Genomic DNA, 21,268 nt, shown 5'->3' with positions numbered 1-21,268 from the left:
GCCCTTCACCTGTTGCTATATATGCCACTGAAATGCCATTTCGTCGACAACACATGTATAGATTAGAATTAGATCAAGATTCAACGAGATAAAAAGGAGAGTCATTGCTTCCAGGAAGGTTGCCGTCCATCCGTTAAAAGGAAAAACATGAAATCCGTATTTTTGTGGAAGATAGGTACCTCTCCTGCTCTTGCTAAACAAATCGATGTCAGGAGTTAGATGTAACATCCCGAGGAAATAGCGGACAAGAAAAGTGAGCCGTACCATGTCGAATTTTCACATTTGTGAAGCACAGAAGAGTCATTGCGAAATCAGTGCACGTATAACAATTTTTAGTGCCAACTTGTATTTTCAAAGCCACTGTTCTCCGTGTGGGAGTCATTGTACATGGAAAACAGCACATTCATTATTTGACACGCAAGCAAGCGTTTTCTATTAAGACCAGCGTCTTCATCCACACACATTCCACAAGATGCATCAAAGCAAGCACACTGGAAGGTATCGAGACACCCTCCTCCCACTAAAGTGCAATCAAAATCATTCAAGTTGTATGCCAAAACAAATCTGCCACTGCAAGATGCATACACTTCACCACACTCACGCCCATTAAAAAACACACATTTTTGTTTCTCATTCTCAAAAACACCGCAAAGGTGATGAAACAAGACAGTCATGCTAGTAGGATTAGTGCTCCGACGGACATGGACACAGAAATACCAGTCTGCTGTGCGAATGAACTATACATGGTGTAGAAGTGTAGTCTACAATCACTAAGAAAATGTCATGATATGAAGAGTAGTGCGCCTCTAGAAGGAATGCAGTGAGTAAACAAGTATTACGGAGAGCAAAATGCAGTGTGCCGCCTTAAATCATTGTCGGCATTAACGTCTCACTTTTGCCAGTATAATTTGTCATCAGCTACTCGTGTGTGGCAAGTTATATGTTAGTTGTGTTAGCGTACTCATCGTAGGTAATGCCCTGGAGATGTGTTAGAAAATAGTTCCTCGATCTAAGTGGAAATTAGTCACAACACTTGGAAGGATCGATTGCGCACATAACTTTGGTCTGGAAAATAGTTACAATTGAATGATTTTTTTTTTACTCCACATGACGTAATATACTACCATCCGTCACTGAAAACATTGAAACGCAATGTTGTATGCATGAAGAAATGGATGTTGCTAAGTATGACCAGCTATTGACAGTTTGCAGAAAACTATAAAGACCATACAAACGTGGTTAACTTGGAATTTGTTTACCTCCCGAACTAATGTGTAAAAATACGTACTTTTGATGCTTTAGACAAAGGTTTGGGTTTTTTTTTCTTTTGGTCTACATGAGACATGGGATGAATGATGCCTAGATGATTTAAAATTCTAGCATTTGAGGTTGTAGGTATAGCTTCATTTGCTTCAAGTAAATGAAGCACACTAAATAAATGAGGGAGGGGGCAGATGGAGGAGGGATGTTTCGGCTACAATGTTCAACCTTCAACCAATGCATAGCTTCATTTACTTGAAGCAAATGAACCACAATAAATAAATGAGGGAGGGGCAGATGGAAAGATGTTTCGGCTACAATGTTTAACCTTAATTCGCTATTGATTGACTTTCTTTAGTGCTCCAATATAAACGAGCTAACCCCTTCTGTCCCCGTTCCATGAATATCAAATTTCAACGTTACCAATCTCGCAGTGCGTTCCCTCGTAGCCGGGGGCACAGTCGCATACATATCCGTTGATACCGTCGATACAGTTGCCACCGTTCTGGCACGGGTCGCTGGCACACTCGTCGATGTCTGGGTGTGAAAAAGAAGGTGTGTGTGCGTTCGTAATTTGTGTGGGAAGAGAGTGGGAGTGACAGATTGATAGATGAAGGAAGAAAGACCAGCATATCAGTATCCTTCACGTATTGCCGGTCATGCCTGTGATGTACTTCCTTTGTATTCCGCGTTTAGACATCTTTAAGGAGCTTGTTAGACCTGTTTGTTTAACATATCAAAATCTTGAGTAAACCTTTCTCCCAGAGGGTTCTTTGGACAACTAGAAAGCTTGCGCTTCATATGCATTTTTGTAATGTTTTCATGAAGATGGCAAGGAGACCATAGAGCTTATTTTTCCGTCAAGATGGGCTAAATACGATATGCTGACAAGAATTGACATCTACTCACTGTTTTCGCAGTTGTCACCGTCAAAGCCAGGGGCACAATTGCAGATGTAGCCGTTGATACCGTCAACGCACATGCCACCATTTTGGCAAGGGTTACTGGCACACTCGTCAATATCTGGGAGAATAGTGGAAAGAAATGATGAATAGATGAATGGAAGGGGCGAATGAAGGATTGTGAAAAGGAGTGAAGAATGTGAGGATAGCATGAAGGAAGCGAACGAGCAAAAATAAGCCACACATTCAGCAATGTTAAGATGAGAAGTGACACGTCTGAAGAGAGTTGGGGAAATGAAATGTGTAGATATAGCTGCCAAGATATAAATTTGAATTTGTAGTTCTCAAGTTTTGCTGATGAATTTCCAGATTCTTTGGTGTTTGCGATTCTACAATTCCTTTAGACAATCTGTTCTCATGAACATTCTTATTGAGAAAATCCAACTTAGATATCACAGAGGTAGGGCAATCAAAATGTATAATGTACACAAATGATACTTATGCCTACGTTTAAAATTAGTGTATATCTATCTACTTTGAATGGTAAATCAATGCCCGTAGATTGCTACGGGAACAAAATGGTGGTGAAGAAAAGGATAATCTGTGATTCCGTCAACCTAGAACCAGTAAGACAAAAAAAAAAAAACACCAGCGGTACACCACGGCTTATGTCCCTGTCGCAGGGGTACCCAGAGGTACCTATAAACTGAGTTAGCTCTAATGTCACTTACTGTTCTCGCAATGTACACCATCAAAGCCAGGCAGACAATCACAGGTGTATCCGTTCACACCGTCGATGCAAGCTCCTCCGTTTTGACAAGGATCGCTGGCACACTCGTCGATATCTTTGGAGAAGAAAGGGGTTTACTGAAAATGTAACGTCTTGATATTTATTTATTTGCCATGCTTAAATCTTCATAAAGTTGTATGTTTTGTCGCAAATGTTGTCAAGATTTAATATTCTTTTTATTCTTTCTTGTCCTAGCTCCACGTTTTCACAACTATAGGCCTAATTCCCAGCACAATTATGTATAAGTCAATGTAAATCCAAGAGAACTGTAAGACAAACTTTGAAATCCATTCCCTTCTAAAACTTTGCTTTATTTGAATGCACCTCATTTTGATCCTTTTGGGGCGCAAGGTGAATTGTATGTTAACGCCGAGGGTTTTGACACACTTACTGTCTGCACAAGTGGGGCCAGTCCATCCAGGGGCACAGATACACTGGTAGGCGTTGACGAGATCCACACAGGTGCCTCCATTCAGACAGGGCATGCTGGCACACTCATCGATGTCTGTAGGGCAGATGAGTATACGTGGAGCACGATAAAATTGGCGGCTCTAAAAAGATTGTGTCGTGAATCTTGCACAGAAATTCGGAACAAATCGGTCTCACAGCAAGTCATGAAAATGACTGAACGTTTTATTTTCTCCTTTATCAATTACTTGATTGGCATTGACTTTGCATTTGCCACTTGAAGCTGAGGTATTTCTTAGACTCTGGGTCATGATTCTTCTATTTTTCTCCCAAACATTTATCCCTTTACATTTTCACTCTTTGCAAACCTGCAGAGTCTCTGAACATAGTCATTGTCAGTCATTCCGCTGTCAACATAATTAAAATAAAGAATGTAACTACACGTCTTGAGAAAGAAAGTGTTTTCCCGATAATGTCTTTGGTCTTACTAATTTCGCAGTTAGCTCCGGTGAATCCGAGTGGACAGGAACAGGTGTAACCATTGATGCCATCAATACAAATACCTCCATTCTGACAGGGGTCGCTTGCGCACTCGTCGATATCTGCGGTAAAAGAATGAAGCATGCATGTTCTCACACTCCCTCGTTAGTCTTTTTTTCTTATTTGAACGTATTTCGTCTCTGGGTGGGAATACTGTTGGACTTTGAAAAAAAAAAAAGATCGAAGCAGGCTTATGGTCCTTGGCGGGATCGTCTTAGATATGGTAAGCGTACCATCATTTCTGTGTCAATGAAATCTTTAAGGCAGTTAGGTCAGATACTAAGGTGAAAATTGAAATACTGCATTTGGCACACATTGCAACTCTTTCCGGACAGACGTTCAAACACGAGGCCGTTCAAGATGAAGCGTGCATACACAGAGACATACACGCTCGCGCACACTTGCACACACTTGCACGCACACATGTATTTATACAGGTTACAACATGAACGCACACTTTTTTTTCGAATGGAAATTAATTTTGCATAATGAGCCACATCATCCAGTGCTACTTGCATAACAATTCCATCACATACATAGTAGTGTACAGGCTGATTTACAAGCGTGCACATAATACGAGATTACTCTCACATTCATCTATAAAGGGTGGTTGATTAGTATCTACCAACTACTTCAATCAGAAACTAATCTATGAGGGGATATCAGGGCTGTGAAATGCCATTTGTGTTGAGCCAAGGGTTTGACAGGTTATTAACTTGCGTGCTTATCTTACTTGTTTCACATCGCACTCCGGTAAATCCTGGAAGACATGTGCATTCGAACTGGTTGATGCCATCTGTGCAGGTGCCTCCATTGAGACAGGGGTCACTGGCGCACTCGTTAATGTCTGTGAAACAAAATCAATACTTTACTGACATGTTGCTTTAAACAATGATTGCACTTTCTTAGGCCTATATCATGAAGTACAAAAAGGTGTGATTACCGAGGCTAATTGGAATCATTTTGAGGTTTTGAATTTTCTTCAGTTTTTCTCCCTCTAACAAATAAGATCGCAACTGCTGATCTGTAATTGAAAAAAAAAAAACATGTCGGAAAATTTTGCAATGTACACATCTTCTCCCTTTTCTGTTTGCTTGCACATAGTGCAAACGCACCAAAGTTTATGTAATTGGAAGTGTCATTTAATGCATTGGCCTCTTCGCGTCGTCATCCCTTTCCTTGAAAGAATCTGCTGATTAGAAGATGTATGCCACTCACACGTAGATATGAAAATGCACATTTTCTAGAGATCCCTTGTTACCAAAAGTGAATTATTTCATTTCCAGGGTGGTGTTTGACTTGTGAGGACATCGAGAGCAGACAGGAAATTTGAATATGACCATGACCCGCTCCACAAATCTTATTTCCATTATAGTGCATGTTGTGGTTCAGAATTGAAAATATGCCATATCTGCCCTTCTTTTATTCCGAGCTTGTTCTTTCCGTGAAAAGTCATACAGAACCATTGACGCAAGTTTTGATCATTCTCACTTACTTGTCGAGCACAGGTCGTCGGTAAAACCTGGTGCGCAGACGCAGACGAACTCGTTGATTCCATCGATGCAAGTTCCACCATTCTGACAGGGATCACTGGCACATTCATCGATGTCTGCAGAAATAAAAAAGCAAGCAATTCAGATTGTCATAGAGCGATTATAAAAGAGTCTAGTTGAGGTTTGCAACTAAATACGTTGTCTTAGAGAAAGTGCTTGAGTTTGATAGCCAACCAGATGTTGGGCATATAAATGCGGTTAAAAGTTTGAAACTGTTGATACCAAGGGATATAATAATGCACTCGATGTGAATTACGAAATTAATCGTTTACAGAGAAAAGGCTCAAACTGAGAGATCGTTTTCTCTGCCAAGGGTTGATAAGATTGGACAGAAACTTTTCTTGTGAGCAAAGACACAAAAATGTCATTTCTTTCCGAGTGTGAAATTTGGTCGTAGAGTGCCGAAGCGAATTTTATTACACACGTATGTGCATGCCCATCTTAGTGTATGCATATATAGCTTACGCGTGGAACCTCTACTTACTGGTGGAGCAGTTGAAATCTGTAAAGCCTGGTGGACAGTCACAGGAGTAGGCGTTGACGAGGTCGTTGCAGATCGCACCATTCTGACAGAAGTTCGGGTCGCAGTCGTCACCGTCTACATTGAACACGGGTCAAGAGTTCAAGACACATATCTGATTAGCACGGCTTCGTGAGCTTATACTAAATATGAATAATGCGACACACCGAATCATACCGCAAAAACATGAATTCTGAATGTTTCTGTCGCATGTCAGCATCCAGTGATTCACATTATATTCACGTTCGGACTTTATCTATATTGATGGACTCTTTGGTCGCTGAAAAATGATGATGATCAGCCTGAATCATTCGTTGACTACCACACTACTGCAATACCAGTGGCAGAAGAGCTTGATCTAATATAACCTTCAGTTTTAATGCGAAGTTAGAGAGCAGAAGAGAAACTTATTGTAAACAGGTTTCGAAGAAAGTAACATCAGGGGCATTGCAATGCAAATTGTTGGAGTGATGGAGACAAGTACACCTTCAAGGAGGTGAAATAGGCACAAAAAGTACTCCTATGTTTTAACGATAACTCACATATCCGTGTTTCTTATACAACGTAAGACATAAGTGATAAAAATAGTTCTTTAATTAGATTTTCCCTGTCTTACCAGATGTGTATGAGATGCTGAATCCGCGGTTGACGATGTTTCGGTCGGTGCTGAAGACAAACCAGATCTGATCTCCATTTATGGTGATGGGACCTGGCAGGCTGCTGTCGGCGGTGAGGTTACCCTCGAAGGAGCCGACGGCCTGGTTGAAGTCTGCCTCGGGTCCGACACCATACTCGACAACGTCTGCAGATTGGAGGTTTTGCGGTGAGAATTTTCAAGATTCATAGCGATTTTGTGGCACAGATACACGGGGTAAAATCTGGTCAATATTTCGATATGTCACCAGCTGTTCGCAACTAACCGGTTCATCAATATTCTCCCGATGATACCGACTTTCCAAATTTTCCTAAGAAAGTATCTTCAAGCTCAAAGACTCTACACATAATGAATTTACTGTCGGTTTGTCAAGATACCCTTGAATACCGATTTCTGATAGTGGGGATAATATTTCTTAAAAAGTATAATATATAAAGTAAATAATGCGATCGTGTATAGATCCATTTGAACAACTTCTCAAGATGTCGATTACTGCAATTTCTCTTTGACAGGTAGTGAAAATGATAATGTCTATCCCATAGTGTATACAACCATCATGAATAACAAAGTGTTCAACAGATATCGCAATACGAAAGGATACATATTCAATATCGATCTGTATTCGACCTTGTCATGTACTGTTGCTAGTGTGTTCGTGTTATTACGCTCGAGACGCGCACAGAAATATGTCGTGAGAGTGGGATGAAACCCAATCAAATCACCTTTGAAGATTTCGGTCATCAAGTCGTCAACGGAGAAAGTGATACTGCGAGCATTGTGGATGCGCACGAGGTAGATACAATTGGCGCGGTTGTTGTACATGGCCGGGTAGTTTGGTGATTGCACCACACCGCTCTCAGTAAAGGCGTTGTAACCGCAGTTTCCCCCTGAGGACATAAACAAAAACGCATGTAGTTGTATTGTAACATACACCTTTAACATGTCCATATTTCCATAAAGTTCGTGATACATAGGGAGATGGAACAACAGTTTTGAATCATTTCCATTTAAGAACATCACAAAAGAAGCAGTATTTTTCACAAGCTCAAACACACACAGACACAGACAGACACACGGTTCTTTTTGTGATTGTTGTGATTTGTGACATATTCAGCTGGCTATTTAATGTTACCATAGTCCAATATCTTGGGGACTAAAAATAATTTAATACCTTGAAACATTACGTGGTACTCCAGCATATCAGGTTTTACTTAATAAGACATGATTGAGGATTTCGTTACCGTAGAAGATCTCGCAGTTGACTCCGTGAAATCCATCGGGACACTGGCAGGTGTAGTAACCAGCGCCGTCGACACAGGCGGCTCCATTCTGACACGGCGAGCTGTTACACTCTCCTGTAAAATCAATGACATCAATTAATATCGTTATTTTTATCTGTTTATTACAATGTTTAAGGTAAGGCAGACATTTTTATTTGAGCCTTTTGTTCGAATATGATTGTTCTGGTTGTAGAATTACCGAAAACTTTTTAAGGGCTGAATTAATGACCATTCTTTAAAGTTTTTTTTTTCATTTTGGCAGCGTTTATAGAAGTAGAGTTCCACTTTCAAGCTGGAGTAGTAACCGATTTCCTTTAATCATACAACACCAAGTGTACGGTGAAATTTCGGACTGTCAGGATAATAACGCAGTGATCTATGCAGTAACATTCTTTATCCTGCCCTGGGTTTAAAAGTTTGAATTCCTTTGACTGTTCTCATGACGATTATTCGCCTAAAAAACTGTCAAATGATGGGGGAAAATGTATGAAATACTACCAAAAAAGTTAACAAATATCAAATATACATAATAGTTGTCATATGGCTCTCCCAAGAACTTTTTTGGGGCAAAATCTCAGATATTGTTCGTTCAATTTAGTGCCACACCGACAATTATCCATGATATTGATTCGGATTATCAGAGGTGTTGCGGGATGAAAGTAAAGCGGTGGTGGAAAATGCGGTCATTGCTCTCCAACGATGATTTGCGACGGCTCAAAGATGGATTTCAAAAGAAAGGAAAATAAAACCCAGCGCATATCCCCATTGACGTCAGGAATGGGCTCTTTAAATATCTTTACAAGTTTTCCTAAAGAGGGAATCCAAACAAATCCTGCCTATTGTATGGGTGCCATGTCCTATATATTTTTTTTTCTATTTTTGAAAAGATCTACCCCCCACCCCCCCCCCCCCCCCGTAGTTCTCCTCTCGTAACAAGACATTTGTTCTCGTTTTCAAACGATGGTTGAATGGCAATGAATCGATGCGATGGAAGCTCTTCATTTCGCAAGGGGCATTGTGTGAGCAAGGTGTGGCCGTATTGTCTTCATTTACGCAATGTTGATGGCGCGTAGACTTCGTACCAGGCATTCGGATTTTATCAGTCATGGGGATCATGTTACACAAATGACACAAATATCAGTGTGTCTATAGGCTCGAGGGTCGACATACGATAAACAAGTACCTTGACTAAAAAGAGACTAAAAAACAGTGCCTTACAAAAACTGGGCAGGAGGATATTACATAATTCAGGGCAGAGATCAAGTTATGTGCATAATAGATCTTGATGTGTCTGTATATGTGTGCATTCTATCGTCGGTGAAAAGATGAACCGACGTATCTGAGAATTTTTTTCAATTTTATCGAAAATTAGATTTTTGCCTTATTCCACTGTTCTCACTTGCATCTATCATCGTAGCAAGTTGTGTACTTCAAATTACAGCCAAAAGCCATGATTTACGCACACGCCGTACATTATTTTGTCGCTGCTGTTGTCGCACTGACTGCATGAAGTGACGCATCCGCATGCGTCTGTTCATGAACTAGCGCGTATTTTGCATGTGCGTGAATGAACCGACGCATCGCATAGGATCGCACGTTGTAACTTCGGGGTGAAACGCCGGTCCTCTGCTCTTCATCGAATCCTCAGTGAATGGATGAAGTGGCGTATTGTCAGTGATCAAGATGACAAACAGGTAAAGAAGAATACATTTCTGTTAAAATTCACCTATGAGGTGTATATCACAGCCTATTTCACATTCACATTTGTATTTGGAGGCCTATGTCGTGGAAATATAACTAAATTAGTAATTTTCATAGTTTTATGTAACCTAGTTGCCGTCTCAATTATTGTAGTCCCATTCATTAGTAACCGTGTAAGAACAATCAGCAAGAGTTTAATTCTTTGTGTTCATTGTAGCCTTTATCTAAAAGATTCTGTATCTGAACACCTCTCACTAAAAACTTATTTTCGCTTCAGAATTCCCTAAAACTCCCCTATTAATTGCGTGAGAGAAATTTTCCGTTCATGTAGATATCTACAAAAGACACATACAATTATTTTAATTGTACTTTCTATTTGTATCAATGTAGGATATATAGGCGTCTACTCTAGATATCAAAACACTGTCCAGCCTAGCCTAGGCTAGTTGTAGTAGCAGTAGTTCTACTAGGTTGGTAGGAGCCTAGTACTTGTACTACGCCTATGTTATGGCTATGTTGTTTTTTGGTTTTTTTTCCTCCAAGTCTAAGCCAAAAAAAGGGACAAAAATCCACTCATATTAATCAGATTTTAGAACTGAAATGGCTCTTCTTGGGACCTTGCCTCAACAAGCAATACAAAGAAATGCTGTTCGCTGTCACGTGGAAATCTGATGGAGGCATTTGAAAACGTGCAAAGTCTATGGTAGAGTGATTTTTGCGAAGCTGATATCTGGTGTGTGCATTACTATACTAACAAGAGAGGGAGAGAGAGAGAGAGAGAGAACAGTGCGTGTAAAAGAAATGTATCTCTAGTCATGGTGAGTGGTTATTGCAAAAAACCACTCACCATGACTAGAGATTGTTCAGATTCTAGAGTTATCAAGTTGTATGAAAAGATAGATGGTCTGGTTGGACCTTAAAATCAATCAGGGTATTGTCATTTAACTTGTTTGCGTTCAAGATCATACATTTTTTTAAAATACAGAGGTCCATTTGAATAAGAAATATGTAGATTACAACTTCAGTGTCATTGCAGTTCATACAGTCAAATAATTTATGTAGGAAGCAAATATCAACAATCAGAATTTGATTTAGTAATGGGTTTTATCTTAATGATGATGTTAGGTATTTATCTTTAGATATCTTGAGCTGTTCTAGTGTCAGTATACTTACATAAATGGATATAGATTATTACAAAACTTGTACTCTTAGGTATGAATTCACGAAGGTGGTTTAAATTTAGACCATGGTTTATGCAATTCCCTCTGCGTAAAAGCATGTGACAGCTTGCATACACTGGCAGATGCTCAATAACATTAACAATCGCTCGTTGATCAGCACTTGTCAAAGGTACACCCATTTTACGCTTATTTTGTACCATGGTCTAAATTTAAACCACCTTAGTGAATTTGGGCCTTAGAGCCAAAAATCAACTTTTCTATCAAAATGAAAGACCACTTGACTAACCACTTTCAGAAAGCAGGGGGAATAATTGCTACCCATAACATATGTCAGTCAAGTTGATGGAATGTGTTGTTTTCATTTTTTTAATGATTTTTTGTAGTAATCCCTTTATATTTTCTTGATATTGTTATCCACGTACATCATAAATTACATGTACATGTATAACATTCAGGCTCTTCTGCATGGGATTATACTATTTGTACAGCTTGTGCAAGCCGAACAGACCAGGGGCAGAGCGGCCAGTCAGAGGCAACAACAGCACCAATCGGCAACTGCCATGGCACTGGTTTTCAAGACCACAGTGCTCCTTCAATACCAACACTTGGTCCCCACCGTGATACTTGTCTGCAAGGGCACAGCACCCCGTCAATGGCAGGAACAGTGCCACTTGCTCCCTACCATGGTACTCTGCAAGGGCACAGCACCCCTCCACTGGCAGTGACAATGCCACTTGTTCCCAAGCAATTAGTCTTCAAGGGCAGAGCACCCCTTCAATGACAGCGACAGCATCATTTCCACTATGGCACTGGTCTACAAGGGCAGAGCACCCCTTCAATTTCAGGAATAGTACCACAAAAGGTATCCACCCAGATTCTATGGCAACAACTGCAGATAAGAAAAAAAAATGGTTTAGTGCTTCAAAAGAATTCTTAAATGTGAGCTAGGGATGAAAATCATGAACCTTAAATGTTTATCTGTATTTATTTCATGGTAAGTATTGGGTATTGTAAAATTTAAAAAAATGTGGACAATAGTTTTATCAAAATTGTTACTAGAATAAACCATCACTGGGACAATATTGCAAACTATTTAAATGCTGTGTTTTGCAGTGCAACTGAAGCATACATGTGCATCAAATGTGATGATTTTAGCATATTTTTAATCACTGCGCCCAATGTTAAAAAGTGACTTTAATTGTCCCACTCAAGGTACTGGTCTTCATGTGGAGAGAACCCCTTCAATGGCAGCTACAGCACCACTTGGTCCCCACCACGGCACTGGTCTGCAAGGGCAGAGCACCCCTTCAATGACAGGAACAGTACCACTTGGTATCCACCCAGGTACTGTTTTTTCAAGTGCAGAGCACCTCTTCAATGGCACTTACAGCAACACTTAAAACACCTTGCTAACATTTGCAGATGAAGAAAACAAACTGTTGTCGTGCTTCAAAGTAGTTTCTAACTATGTGTTAGGGATAAAAAATCACCAACGTGAAAATATTAATCTCTATTCAATCAGTGTTAAGTACAGGGTATTGTAAGATAAACAAACAGTTAACAATAGTTGAATAAAAACCGTTTCTAGAATAAACCATCACTGTGACAGTTTAATGAGAAAATTAGTACTATCTCCTGTTTGTGGTTTTGTTGCAAAATTTTTGTTGCTAAGGTGTTTCGTGACACAAATAAACCATACATGTGCGATAATATGAGCATTTCTTTTTGATCACTGCTCCCAATGTTAATAAAGTGGCTGTAATTGTCCCTCCAAAGGAACTGCAAGGGTACCACTCTACCCAAGGATACCACATTGTCAGGTGTCATCTGTTCCTGCATTTACTTTTTTTTCATGTTATAGGTCAATTGCAATTATAGTGAGAATGGACAAATATGACATTGCCAAAATATGATGTGTAGCAGATGTGAACAGCAGGGCTTAATTGGCAGATTCACAAGAATGCACTCATCATGAATCCATGTCAATATTCTTATGATCAATGCAGTGATATTTTTTATCAGCCTTATTCTTCATTCAAATTTTTGTATTTTGTATTTCCCTCACAGCATAAGCATTTTGTTTATCTGCCATAAATCTCAGAAACCAAAAAATAAGTTGAGAATATCAAACCAGCCCTTGAGTTGTCTTTAATGATTCTCATCTTCATCTATTCCATGCCTGTCAATTTACCATTTCAGCATAACACACCTGACTTTTTTCCCCAAAACTTCATCCATGCTTTTAATTTCTCATTTGCTGCATAGCTGCCAGCTTTCCAGAATTTTCTTTAATTAGTAGTGCTGAGCCTGGAAATATAATTCTGGTTCTCCTTTACTGTAAATATCATAATGATGTTTTAAATAGGAAATGTACGTTGTAATTGAAAGTGTACAAGTGGATTTCTACCTAGAATTTGGTACAGTGTTGTTTTGATTGGTTCATGTTGACGGCTGCGCTATTGTACAAATGTCAATGTTGCTAAGATACAATATAACCCAACATTCTTGCTTTCTTTTCCTTTCCCTACCCTTGCCTTGTTGAACTTATTGTGGCTCGTCATGTTTTTTTTTTTATTCATTTTTGTTTTGTGTGTGAAATTTCCCTATTCCCCACATGCACACAGCCAAATGCTAGTAAGGCTAAGAACACACGTAAAATGCATTGCAGCGCAGTACTGTAAAAATTTCTAAGAAATCCATGTAGGAATTAGAAGCTTTAGTAATTCATTTCTTGTGACTCTGTGGCCATCAAGGAATACATTCCACTGGTGGATTTTTCAGTTGAGTGCATTATGTTCTCTTGAAAGATTTGTGTGTTATCAAATTCATTCTGGAAGGGAAGCTAGTGTGTTTTTGCTCCCTGGACATGAATGTTCTAATTACCAGGGGCCCATTGCATAAAAGTTACTATTGTGGTAACTTTGCCATCCAATGGTAACTACCATGGCAACAATACTCAACAGCCAATCAAAATCAAGAATTCCATGGGAGTTTCCACTGGATGGCAAAGTTACCATAATAGTAACTTTTATGCAATGGGGCCCAGCAGTGGTGGTTGTTGTTGTTGTTGTTGTTTTTGTCTTGCCTGCGTAGCGGAAGCAAGACATAGGTGTCACTGTAGTTGTTGTCATCGTCGTCAACTCATTAAAGGTCAAAGGTCCATAAACTTATGTTGAAATGTACTCAACTCACAAACTGCAGCATGCAGGTGAGATGTTGCTTGGCATTTGCCTTTTTATTTTTTTAGTCGAAATATGCCATGATACCACATGTTGAAATGGACACTTCTATGTGACTCTACCGCATGCTTTTGTTGTGACATGCTGTTGAACTGTGGCTAAGACTTGCTTTTGCAATGCAATGATGCTGCATTTGCTGGATTTCTACTGCTTGACAGACTTATTGCACATTTTTCTTATTTTAAATGCAGTTGTTATTTTCTCCATTTTTCTACTCTGCTTGTCATACTCTTTGCTACTGTATTCGTTTTAGCTACTGTAACAGTAGATACATGCTGCTCACACTATTGCTATCCCATGTTAATGGTAATGTTTTTAGATTACGAACATAATCACGTTATATCATCACTCTTGTTTGTACAAATTAATTTGTCATGTATTTGTGCTGTAAGCTCATTGTAGTGTCCTCTAACAAAATTCTGTTTATACATGTACTTCATCTACCAACTTATATTTTAATTTCAATTGAAGGTCAGTCATGTTTCTGTATTGTATGTTCTGATGATAGTAAGTCCTAAGTAATATTGTTGACACACAATTTGTACTATGTATACAACTTTGTATTAGTATCTACCGGCTACTGTTAATAAAAGTGTTCAAAAAAAGAGAAGATAATAATTGTACAGTGTTTCATGTGTAAAGATGTGTGTGATGGATGAGCGCACGTGTTGTCATGTGGAGATTTTATTCTCATTTTGATTCACTAATATCCAGATTGCTAGATAAACAATAAGACAGTTTCAGTATTGCAAACTGGTTGTAAATCTTGATTTGTCAGAGGCACCATCTTGTTTTAAAGATGAGATCAAGTAATACATATCTTGACCACTATACATGTTTAATGTGAAATGATTTTGAATGTAAAAAAAAAGTGAGTTTGCTTTTGTGTTGTCTCTATCAATTTTTCCATACTGTTAGCAGTGATAACGTACAAGAGATCACTTAAGAAATGAAGTAAATGGTGTGGCAACTGAATGCTCACCATAACTTGTAAGTATTATACATGTTTTGTTTTTTTCTAATTTTAGAAAATTTTCTAATTGTTTAAGAAAAAAAATGTCACTCCACTTTTATCATTATTATTTTTTTTTTTTTTTGGACGATGCATAGGAATACATGTACATAGGGTGTCGCAACTATGCCCCTACTTTTTTTCTCTTTTTTCTCTTTTTCTTTTTACCACGGTAGTGGAACTAGAAAAAAGATGAAACCCAAAGTATGAGCGTGATAAGTCCCTTTTTTTTCCCCGCTGAAGGCCTTTTGATTATTACTACACGTATTTTTTTTTTTTGCATGTTAGTTGATGTAACACGGAAGTGGCAACAAAAGAATAAAGTGTCCCCTTTTTTATTTTATCATCATTATATATTTATTTTTTATTTATTTATTTTTTTTTTTTTTGGGGGGGGGGGGGGGAGCTGGGCACCGGCGATGTAAAATCCCGAAATTGGCGTAATTTGGCACTACTTTACAAGGTTGATAGCAGCAAGAAATAAGAGATGCATAATTTTCTTTACAATGTTGACAAAATTCCAGTACACACTGGTACAAGTCACCTCACATAAGCACTTTAAAAATAAAGATCAATACTGTATTGCATATAAAAAGTAAAAGTAATCGTTTGCTTCATTTAGCGATGTCACTATATACATTCGCTTGCCAGAGCAATCTGTCAAATTCTTAGTGTAATTTGTTTGGCACTAAGTGAACTGTAATAAAATATGAAAAGTCATAGGTATATACACCGTACATTAAAATCACAAACATGTTGAATTTTTCAGTTTTCAGTTAGAAAACAGTAAATATTGTAATACGCAAAAACCCAACCAACGTGTGCCTTCGAGTCTGCAGAAAAGTTCGTTGACCCATATTGAGCGCCTGTGTAAGCATACCCATACGAGACGGTGCTTGCGCTACGCGTTCACCTACTGTGCGCGGATGAAGCGACGTATCTAAGCGTATACGTCTGTTTACAACCAGACGCGCAATAGACTTGATGGCATGAACCGACGCAAACCTCCTCGCACGCTGTAACGGGCAGAAAAGCACTGTCCGAAATTTCAACCTAATTTTCCCCACGTCAATACTCACTGCATGCAGATAATCATGTTATAAATTTACAATGGTTAGAAAGAACAGGTCTTGGGCGTTCTTGTGGTGTAACGTTTGTCTAGATTAACAGTCGATAACTACGTGATTTCATCCGTTGAAAAAGTCCATATTTTCAAACGCGTTTTTCTCCGATTCACATTTGCGCACTTGCGGGTCGGAAACGTCGGTTCATGTTTTCACCGACGATATGTGTGCATTCTACGCATTTACGTATGTACAGAATGTGGTTATCCACGTATAAAACACTCACATACTTGTCTTTCTCCGTCATCAGTTCAACACAAAATTCATACCACGCAAAATACACATTGTGACGAAATCAGGCGATTTCACCAACGTTTTTGTGCATATGAGGTGTTACGAGGTCGGGCGCATTCTTGCAATACCAAGGCATGTTGGAAACGGTGGCGTTTCCGCGGTATGCGGTTGCGGGAATCGGATTATGTTCATTGTAAAACCAGTTCATATAGTTCCGCTTCACCGCCCACCAACAAGTGGTCGTATTAGTGGCAACAGGGAGCGGACATTCTGAAGGCGCCACGTATTTCCCCAGCAGATATGTGCGGAAGACACGCGTTCATGGCTGTGCACTTACCATTTTGTTCAATTCAAGTGAAAGTTAACATTTTTTCCCACTATTTTGAGCGGCAGTGGCGTCGGATAGCTGCTCCTTTGATAAATTCATGACATGTTAATGCCGGCATTGAAAGTCTACTGAACTATTCGTTTAGACAATGAAAGTAAACGCAGGCTCTATACTGCCGTTTTCTGTAACTGCATTTTATTGTAATACATATACTAACCTGGAGTGATGCCCCTTCCCCTCCCCCCCACCCCCCCCAAACCGCCACCCTTCTCACTTCGGGGCTGACTCGGGCCAATAAGCCAGTTCGTAGTCCACTTTGCGCATGAGAAGAAAATGGTCATTTGTGATATCAGGCATGTCGGTTTTAAGATTCACCGAGATAAGCAGCTTATGTGATGTAATGAATATTCATGCAATCCTGATAAATGGTGCTTACCAGCACATCCACCTGACAAAGTGTTCATTAAATTCCGGGTATTTCGCAGTATCATCAATAAAAATGTGCGCGCATGCATTCAATGCAAAAAAAAAAGAATAAAAAAAATTTCAACCAATTGATGCTTTTCAAGTGCAAACTGACTGGCCATTCTAGCCATCTGGATTATGCAGGACCATTCTTCGTTTGAACGAGAGAGAGAGAAATCCCATTTTTCAAATGTGCACGTGAACTGGCTTTCACGAGTTGAAGGCAATCAAGCTTTCGAGTTTGCCTCTTCTACGTGTAAGATTCATAATTATGCCTTCTTCCCTCTTATTGTTGGTTGCAGTTCAAATAACATTTCATTGGTTGTCGCAAAGATAACCACGACTTACAGATCCATGATCTGCACGTTTTACTCTTACGTAATCATTGTCTTGTGTATATAATGTGTGAGTTTTTTTATTTTCTCATTTTCAAATGACTCATAATTGTATTACTCATGGCCTAAATGTGTTTTGTCATCATTCTCTTCCCCATCCCTTCCAAAGCTTGATATTTAAATACAAGATAGAACGTTGAAGTGTGGGTTTTCTTCAGTTTGTCTCCCTCTGTACAAATGAAATTTGTAATATTGCAACTGCTGATCTACATTTTTACCAAACACGTAGTGTCGCTGCCTGGAAAGCAGTAGATGAGAGGTTCGATTCCCGCTGGTTCCTCCCCCACCCCCCCCCCCCCCCCCCCCCCCCCCCCCCCCCCCCCCCCCCCCCCCCACCCCACATGGTTGTTTATTAAAAATGAAGTTGCGATTTTACAAATTTCATGTGTATACAGAGGGTGACAAATTGAAGAAAACTTATACCTCAGTATCCACTCCTCTTGCTCAATAATCTCTTGCTTTCATTTAAGATAGAACATTCGATTCTTTGTACATGAGGGTCAGTGCCATCACCATTGACAACCTCGGTTCTTCTGCTGATCATTACATAGACGCCTCTGATTTTTTTGAATTTCCTCTCCGCGTAAGAGCACCAGACGCCTATTGCCACTTAAAGATATAAGGCGCGGAGGAAAGAATTGTTACAAATTGTCCTTAGTTCACAACCGAATGAGAACATTCTTTGTCAGACCAGGGAGGTGGGAAGAGACACAACATTTAGTCTCAAGTTTATCACGAAGCTCCATTAACAATGACCTACAGTAACTCTAAGTTTAACTGTTGAACACGTTAACATTAAATTATTTTTTCGTCGTCCCAGCACAGGGCGCTTTACTGCTGTAGAGCCTTTAAGTGGTGAAGATTTATGAAAGAGAATGGTTCTAATACCATCCAATACGAGTTCAATGAACTCGATCTGAAAAAGGGTACCCAATTTCACCGCGGTATGCGATAATTTCTTGCTTCACGAAATTGTAAAGCTCAAAAATGGTATCAGTCCCATTTTAAGGAGACACACAAATTTCGCGGGCAGGTGCACACCGGTGGTAAATGAACACACGCACAGGTGAGCGCGTTTCCTGAAACCCTTTCCCGTTAAATTAGAATTGATTATTAAGTTATCACAGATCTAGGGACGTAATATCTCGAGAAATCAATGAGTCGCAGTTCCTTTATTTAATCTTTATGACTTCAATATCTCTTGACAAACTGTTGTCATTGTCTTTACTTGTCCGTTTTTGTTTTCTTTTAGTCCCTTGTCTCTTCGCGGTAAGCCTGGTGTTAAAAACCGAAAAAAAAGAAACTCAGATGCTCAACAGAGATGTAGAGTCTAGACAAGGATTAAACTGATTCAAAGCCCATAAAACTACACCCCTCCCGTGTGTAGGACCAGGGAGGCACCTCCCTGGCAGGACCTACTACCATGTAAAACCGCATGTTGCCAAAAAAAGAAGGAAAATCAACTCCCTCACAAGGTTTTCTAGTCCGTGTATTTTTAAAGCAAAGTTAGTGAGAGTAGTTTTGAAGGCTGTGAAGAACAAACGCATTTTCTTCCTCTTACTTCTGGATTACCTACATAATACATGGCTGGGGGGGGGGGGGAATTGATTCGCATTATCCTGTTCCGCACGCGTTTGTCCGCACACGTATACAGGGTGCACGAGGAACGCTTCTTCATGCATTTTGATAACGTACCCTCAAGAACGCCAAGATGCCGAAGGAATGCGATTTAAACAAATTGATTTTCCGTTCCGACCGCAAACTTCGTAGTTCCACGCTGTCTTTACAGATTCTCTCATGCTAGCCTTCAGATCGATTCAACAGCCAAGCCCAGCTTTTTCTTTTACAAGAATTCATTATGCTTTCATTGATCCATTTATATCTCCCTCCTCAGTAAAGCATGAAAGAACTTCATCCCGTTTATTTTTTTTTTCTGGATTGAGGAAGAACCGATAACTCGAAGACTGCATAAGGTGGGGAATTCATTTTGCTCAATTACCCTGGTATCTTTTTTAATGGTTTCTTCTTTGTTATTGGGTGGGAGGTATTTCACCCTCTCTGTCACTGTCAGTTCAGAATCAGATCAGATATAGTCCATAATCTAGATCTAATTGTAACACTCCTTAAATGTTATGGCCAGAGAAAAAAAAAAAGAGAATGCCAGTTTTCGGCATGCGAATGATGAAAATGAAAATGATGATTCGCCCTCGGTGGACTGGACCAGACTGGAAGAAAAATTGATTCAATGTGGGTCAATTTAAAATGCACAATTGTCGAGGTCATCTGAACTTTCATTTGTTGTCATTCTCCACAGCTTACAAAAATGCCTGTTAAGTACAAATACAGTCTTCTATCATAAACCTTGAAGTTGGCTAATATAGCGTGTTGTTATACCGGAGACTGGCTGCTTTAAGAAAAACGGAAAAGGAACTTACCTTGTGCCTGCGACAATGCAATGTAGGAGGCCACGATGGCCGAGAGAAGTAAAAGCCTCATATTGAATTCAGGAGGGTGGGACTCCGCTGGTGGTGAAAGAAAGTTATGGAGTGAGAGTGAGACCAGTTTACAACCACTGCTGGAGGTAGTCTGTCGGTTGGGGCCTGGCCGGTGGGTGGGTATACACACGGGCACACACTCACAGAAAAAATCACCCCTCGCGTCCTGCTGCGTCCACGTTTGGCAAGGCTCCGCGACTGAGTGGAGTGGATGCGGACTCTGCGGGTGACTTCACGCTGAAAGTAAAGCTACTGAGGTGACGCTACCACCAGTGAAACACAGTCAATAGGCCTACCAACCATAGCCTCAAGAGAATGAGCGCGAGGATGAAGCGCAAGAGTCGTTGGGAGCTCTCCCAAGCGTAAAGTTTCAGCAGCCGCACCCACTTGCATTGGGACCTTTTCATTCAAGAAAGGGAGCTTCGCTCTCCACGCCACAGTCTTGGTGTATATTGTCCGGTCCTTTTCAAAATCTGTTTCTATTATTTTGGAGTTGAAAAGACGGACTTCTTGTTTCTTCAGCCATGCCAGGCACAATGCCCCTTTCTCTCTCTTTCTTTCTCGCTCTCCCTCCCTTCTTCTCTCTCTTCTGAGACGGTCGAGCGCTTTTAAGAGGGTCGTTTTGGGGAGAGATTTGTCACGGCAATCCCTCTTTCATTCAAATGCAAATGCAACACTGTCCAAGAATGTCAAGTCAATGAATGCCTTGGAAAATACCGATGATGAGGGGATAGATGCATTGTGGGGCAGATGGGACGCGAATGAACAAACACCGGAGAAAAAGAAGGAGAAGAGATAGAGAGAGGATAAGAGAGAGACAAAGAGAGTTAATTCCTTGAAACCATATAATTATCTAATTGTATACCGCCTCATGGAGCAAAATGGGGCGTGGGTCGCGTTGCGAGAAACGCCAATTTTGGCTCAGTAGCCCACCTCGGAAGGATGGGGGTATAGTAATTTCACTTGCGTTGGATGAAGATTCCCATTAAAATCCACAGTATAAGCTTCATGAACGTAGAGTCAGTATCACCAGTTGTAAAATTCCATGTTGTCTGTTTAATGATTCCAACGTCTTCTGAATTCTTGAAAGAGAATATATGTAATATGCACTGGAGAATATAGTTTCTCTCATCTCTCCCTACTGAAGGCTCACGAAAAATGTTTAGTGATAATTCTGATGACCTCC

At 39.9% G+C, this 21,268-nt stretch overlaps 1 protein-coding gene across 1 annotated transcript in view; it reads right to left on the bottom strand.

Annotated features, from left to right (window-relative positions):
• Nucleotides 1-20,087, bottom strand: part of LOC139731151 (uncharacterized) — a 31,355-nt gene extending 11,268 nt beyond the window's left edge. Inside the window, exons 1-12 of the mRNA XM_071642032.1 lie at nucleotides 20,023-20,087; nucleotides 7,870-7,983; nucleotides 7,351-7,515; nucleotides 6,590-6,775; nucleotides 5,938-6,051; nucleotides 5,396-5,509; nucleotides 4,634-4,747; nucleotides 3,849-3,962; nucleotides 3,344-3,457; nucleotides 2,894-3,007; nucleotides 2,170-2,283; nucleotides 1,684-1,797 (exon numbers count right to left, since the gene is read on the bottom strand). Of these exons, the coding sequence (XP_071498133.1) occupies nucleotides 1,684-1,797; nucleotides 2,170-2,283; nucleotides 2,894-3,007; nucleotides 3,344-3,457; nucleotides 3,849-3,962; nucleotides 4,634-4,747; nucleotides 5,396-5,509; nucleotides 5,938-6,051; nucleotides 6,590-6,775; nucleotides 7,351-7,515; nucleotides 7,870-7,983; nucleotides 20,023-20,083 (1,438 nt within the window). The 5' untranslated portion in view covers nucleotides 20,084-20,087. The remainder of the gene's footprint in view (nucleotides 1-1,683; nucleotides 1,798-2,169; nucleotides 2,284-2,893; nucleotides 3,008-3,343; nucleotides 3,458-3,848; nucleotides 3,963-4,633; nucleotides 4,748-5,395; nucleotides 5,510-5,937; nucleotides 6,052-6,589; nucleotides 6,776-7,350; nucleotides 7,516-7,869; nucleotides 7,984-20,022) is intronic.
• Between the last annotated feature and the right edge of the window lie 1,181 nt (nucleotides 20,088-21,268).

This window comes from Diadema antillarum, unplaced genomic scaffold (genome assembly GCF_040938485.1).
Source record: "Diadema antillarum isolate AM-2024a unplaced genomic scaffold, OU_Dant_1.0 seq00000364_RagTag, whole genome shotgun sequence".
NCBI lineage: Eukaryota > Metazoa > Echinodermata > Echinoidea > Diadematoida > Diadematidae > Diadema > Diadema antillarum.
Note: the sequence above shows the minus strand (reverse complement) of the source record. Positions and strands in the feature narration are given on the sequence as shown.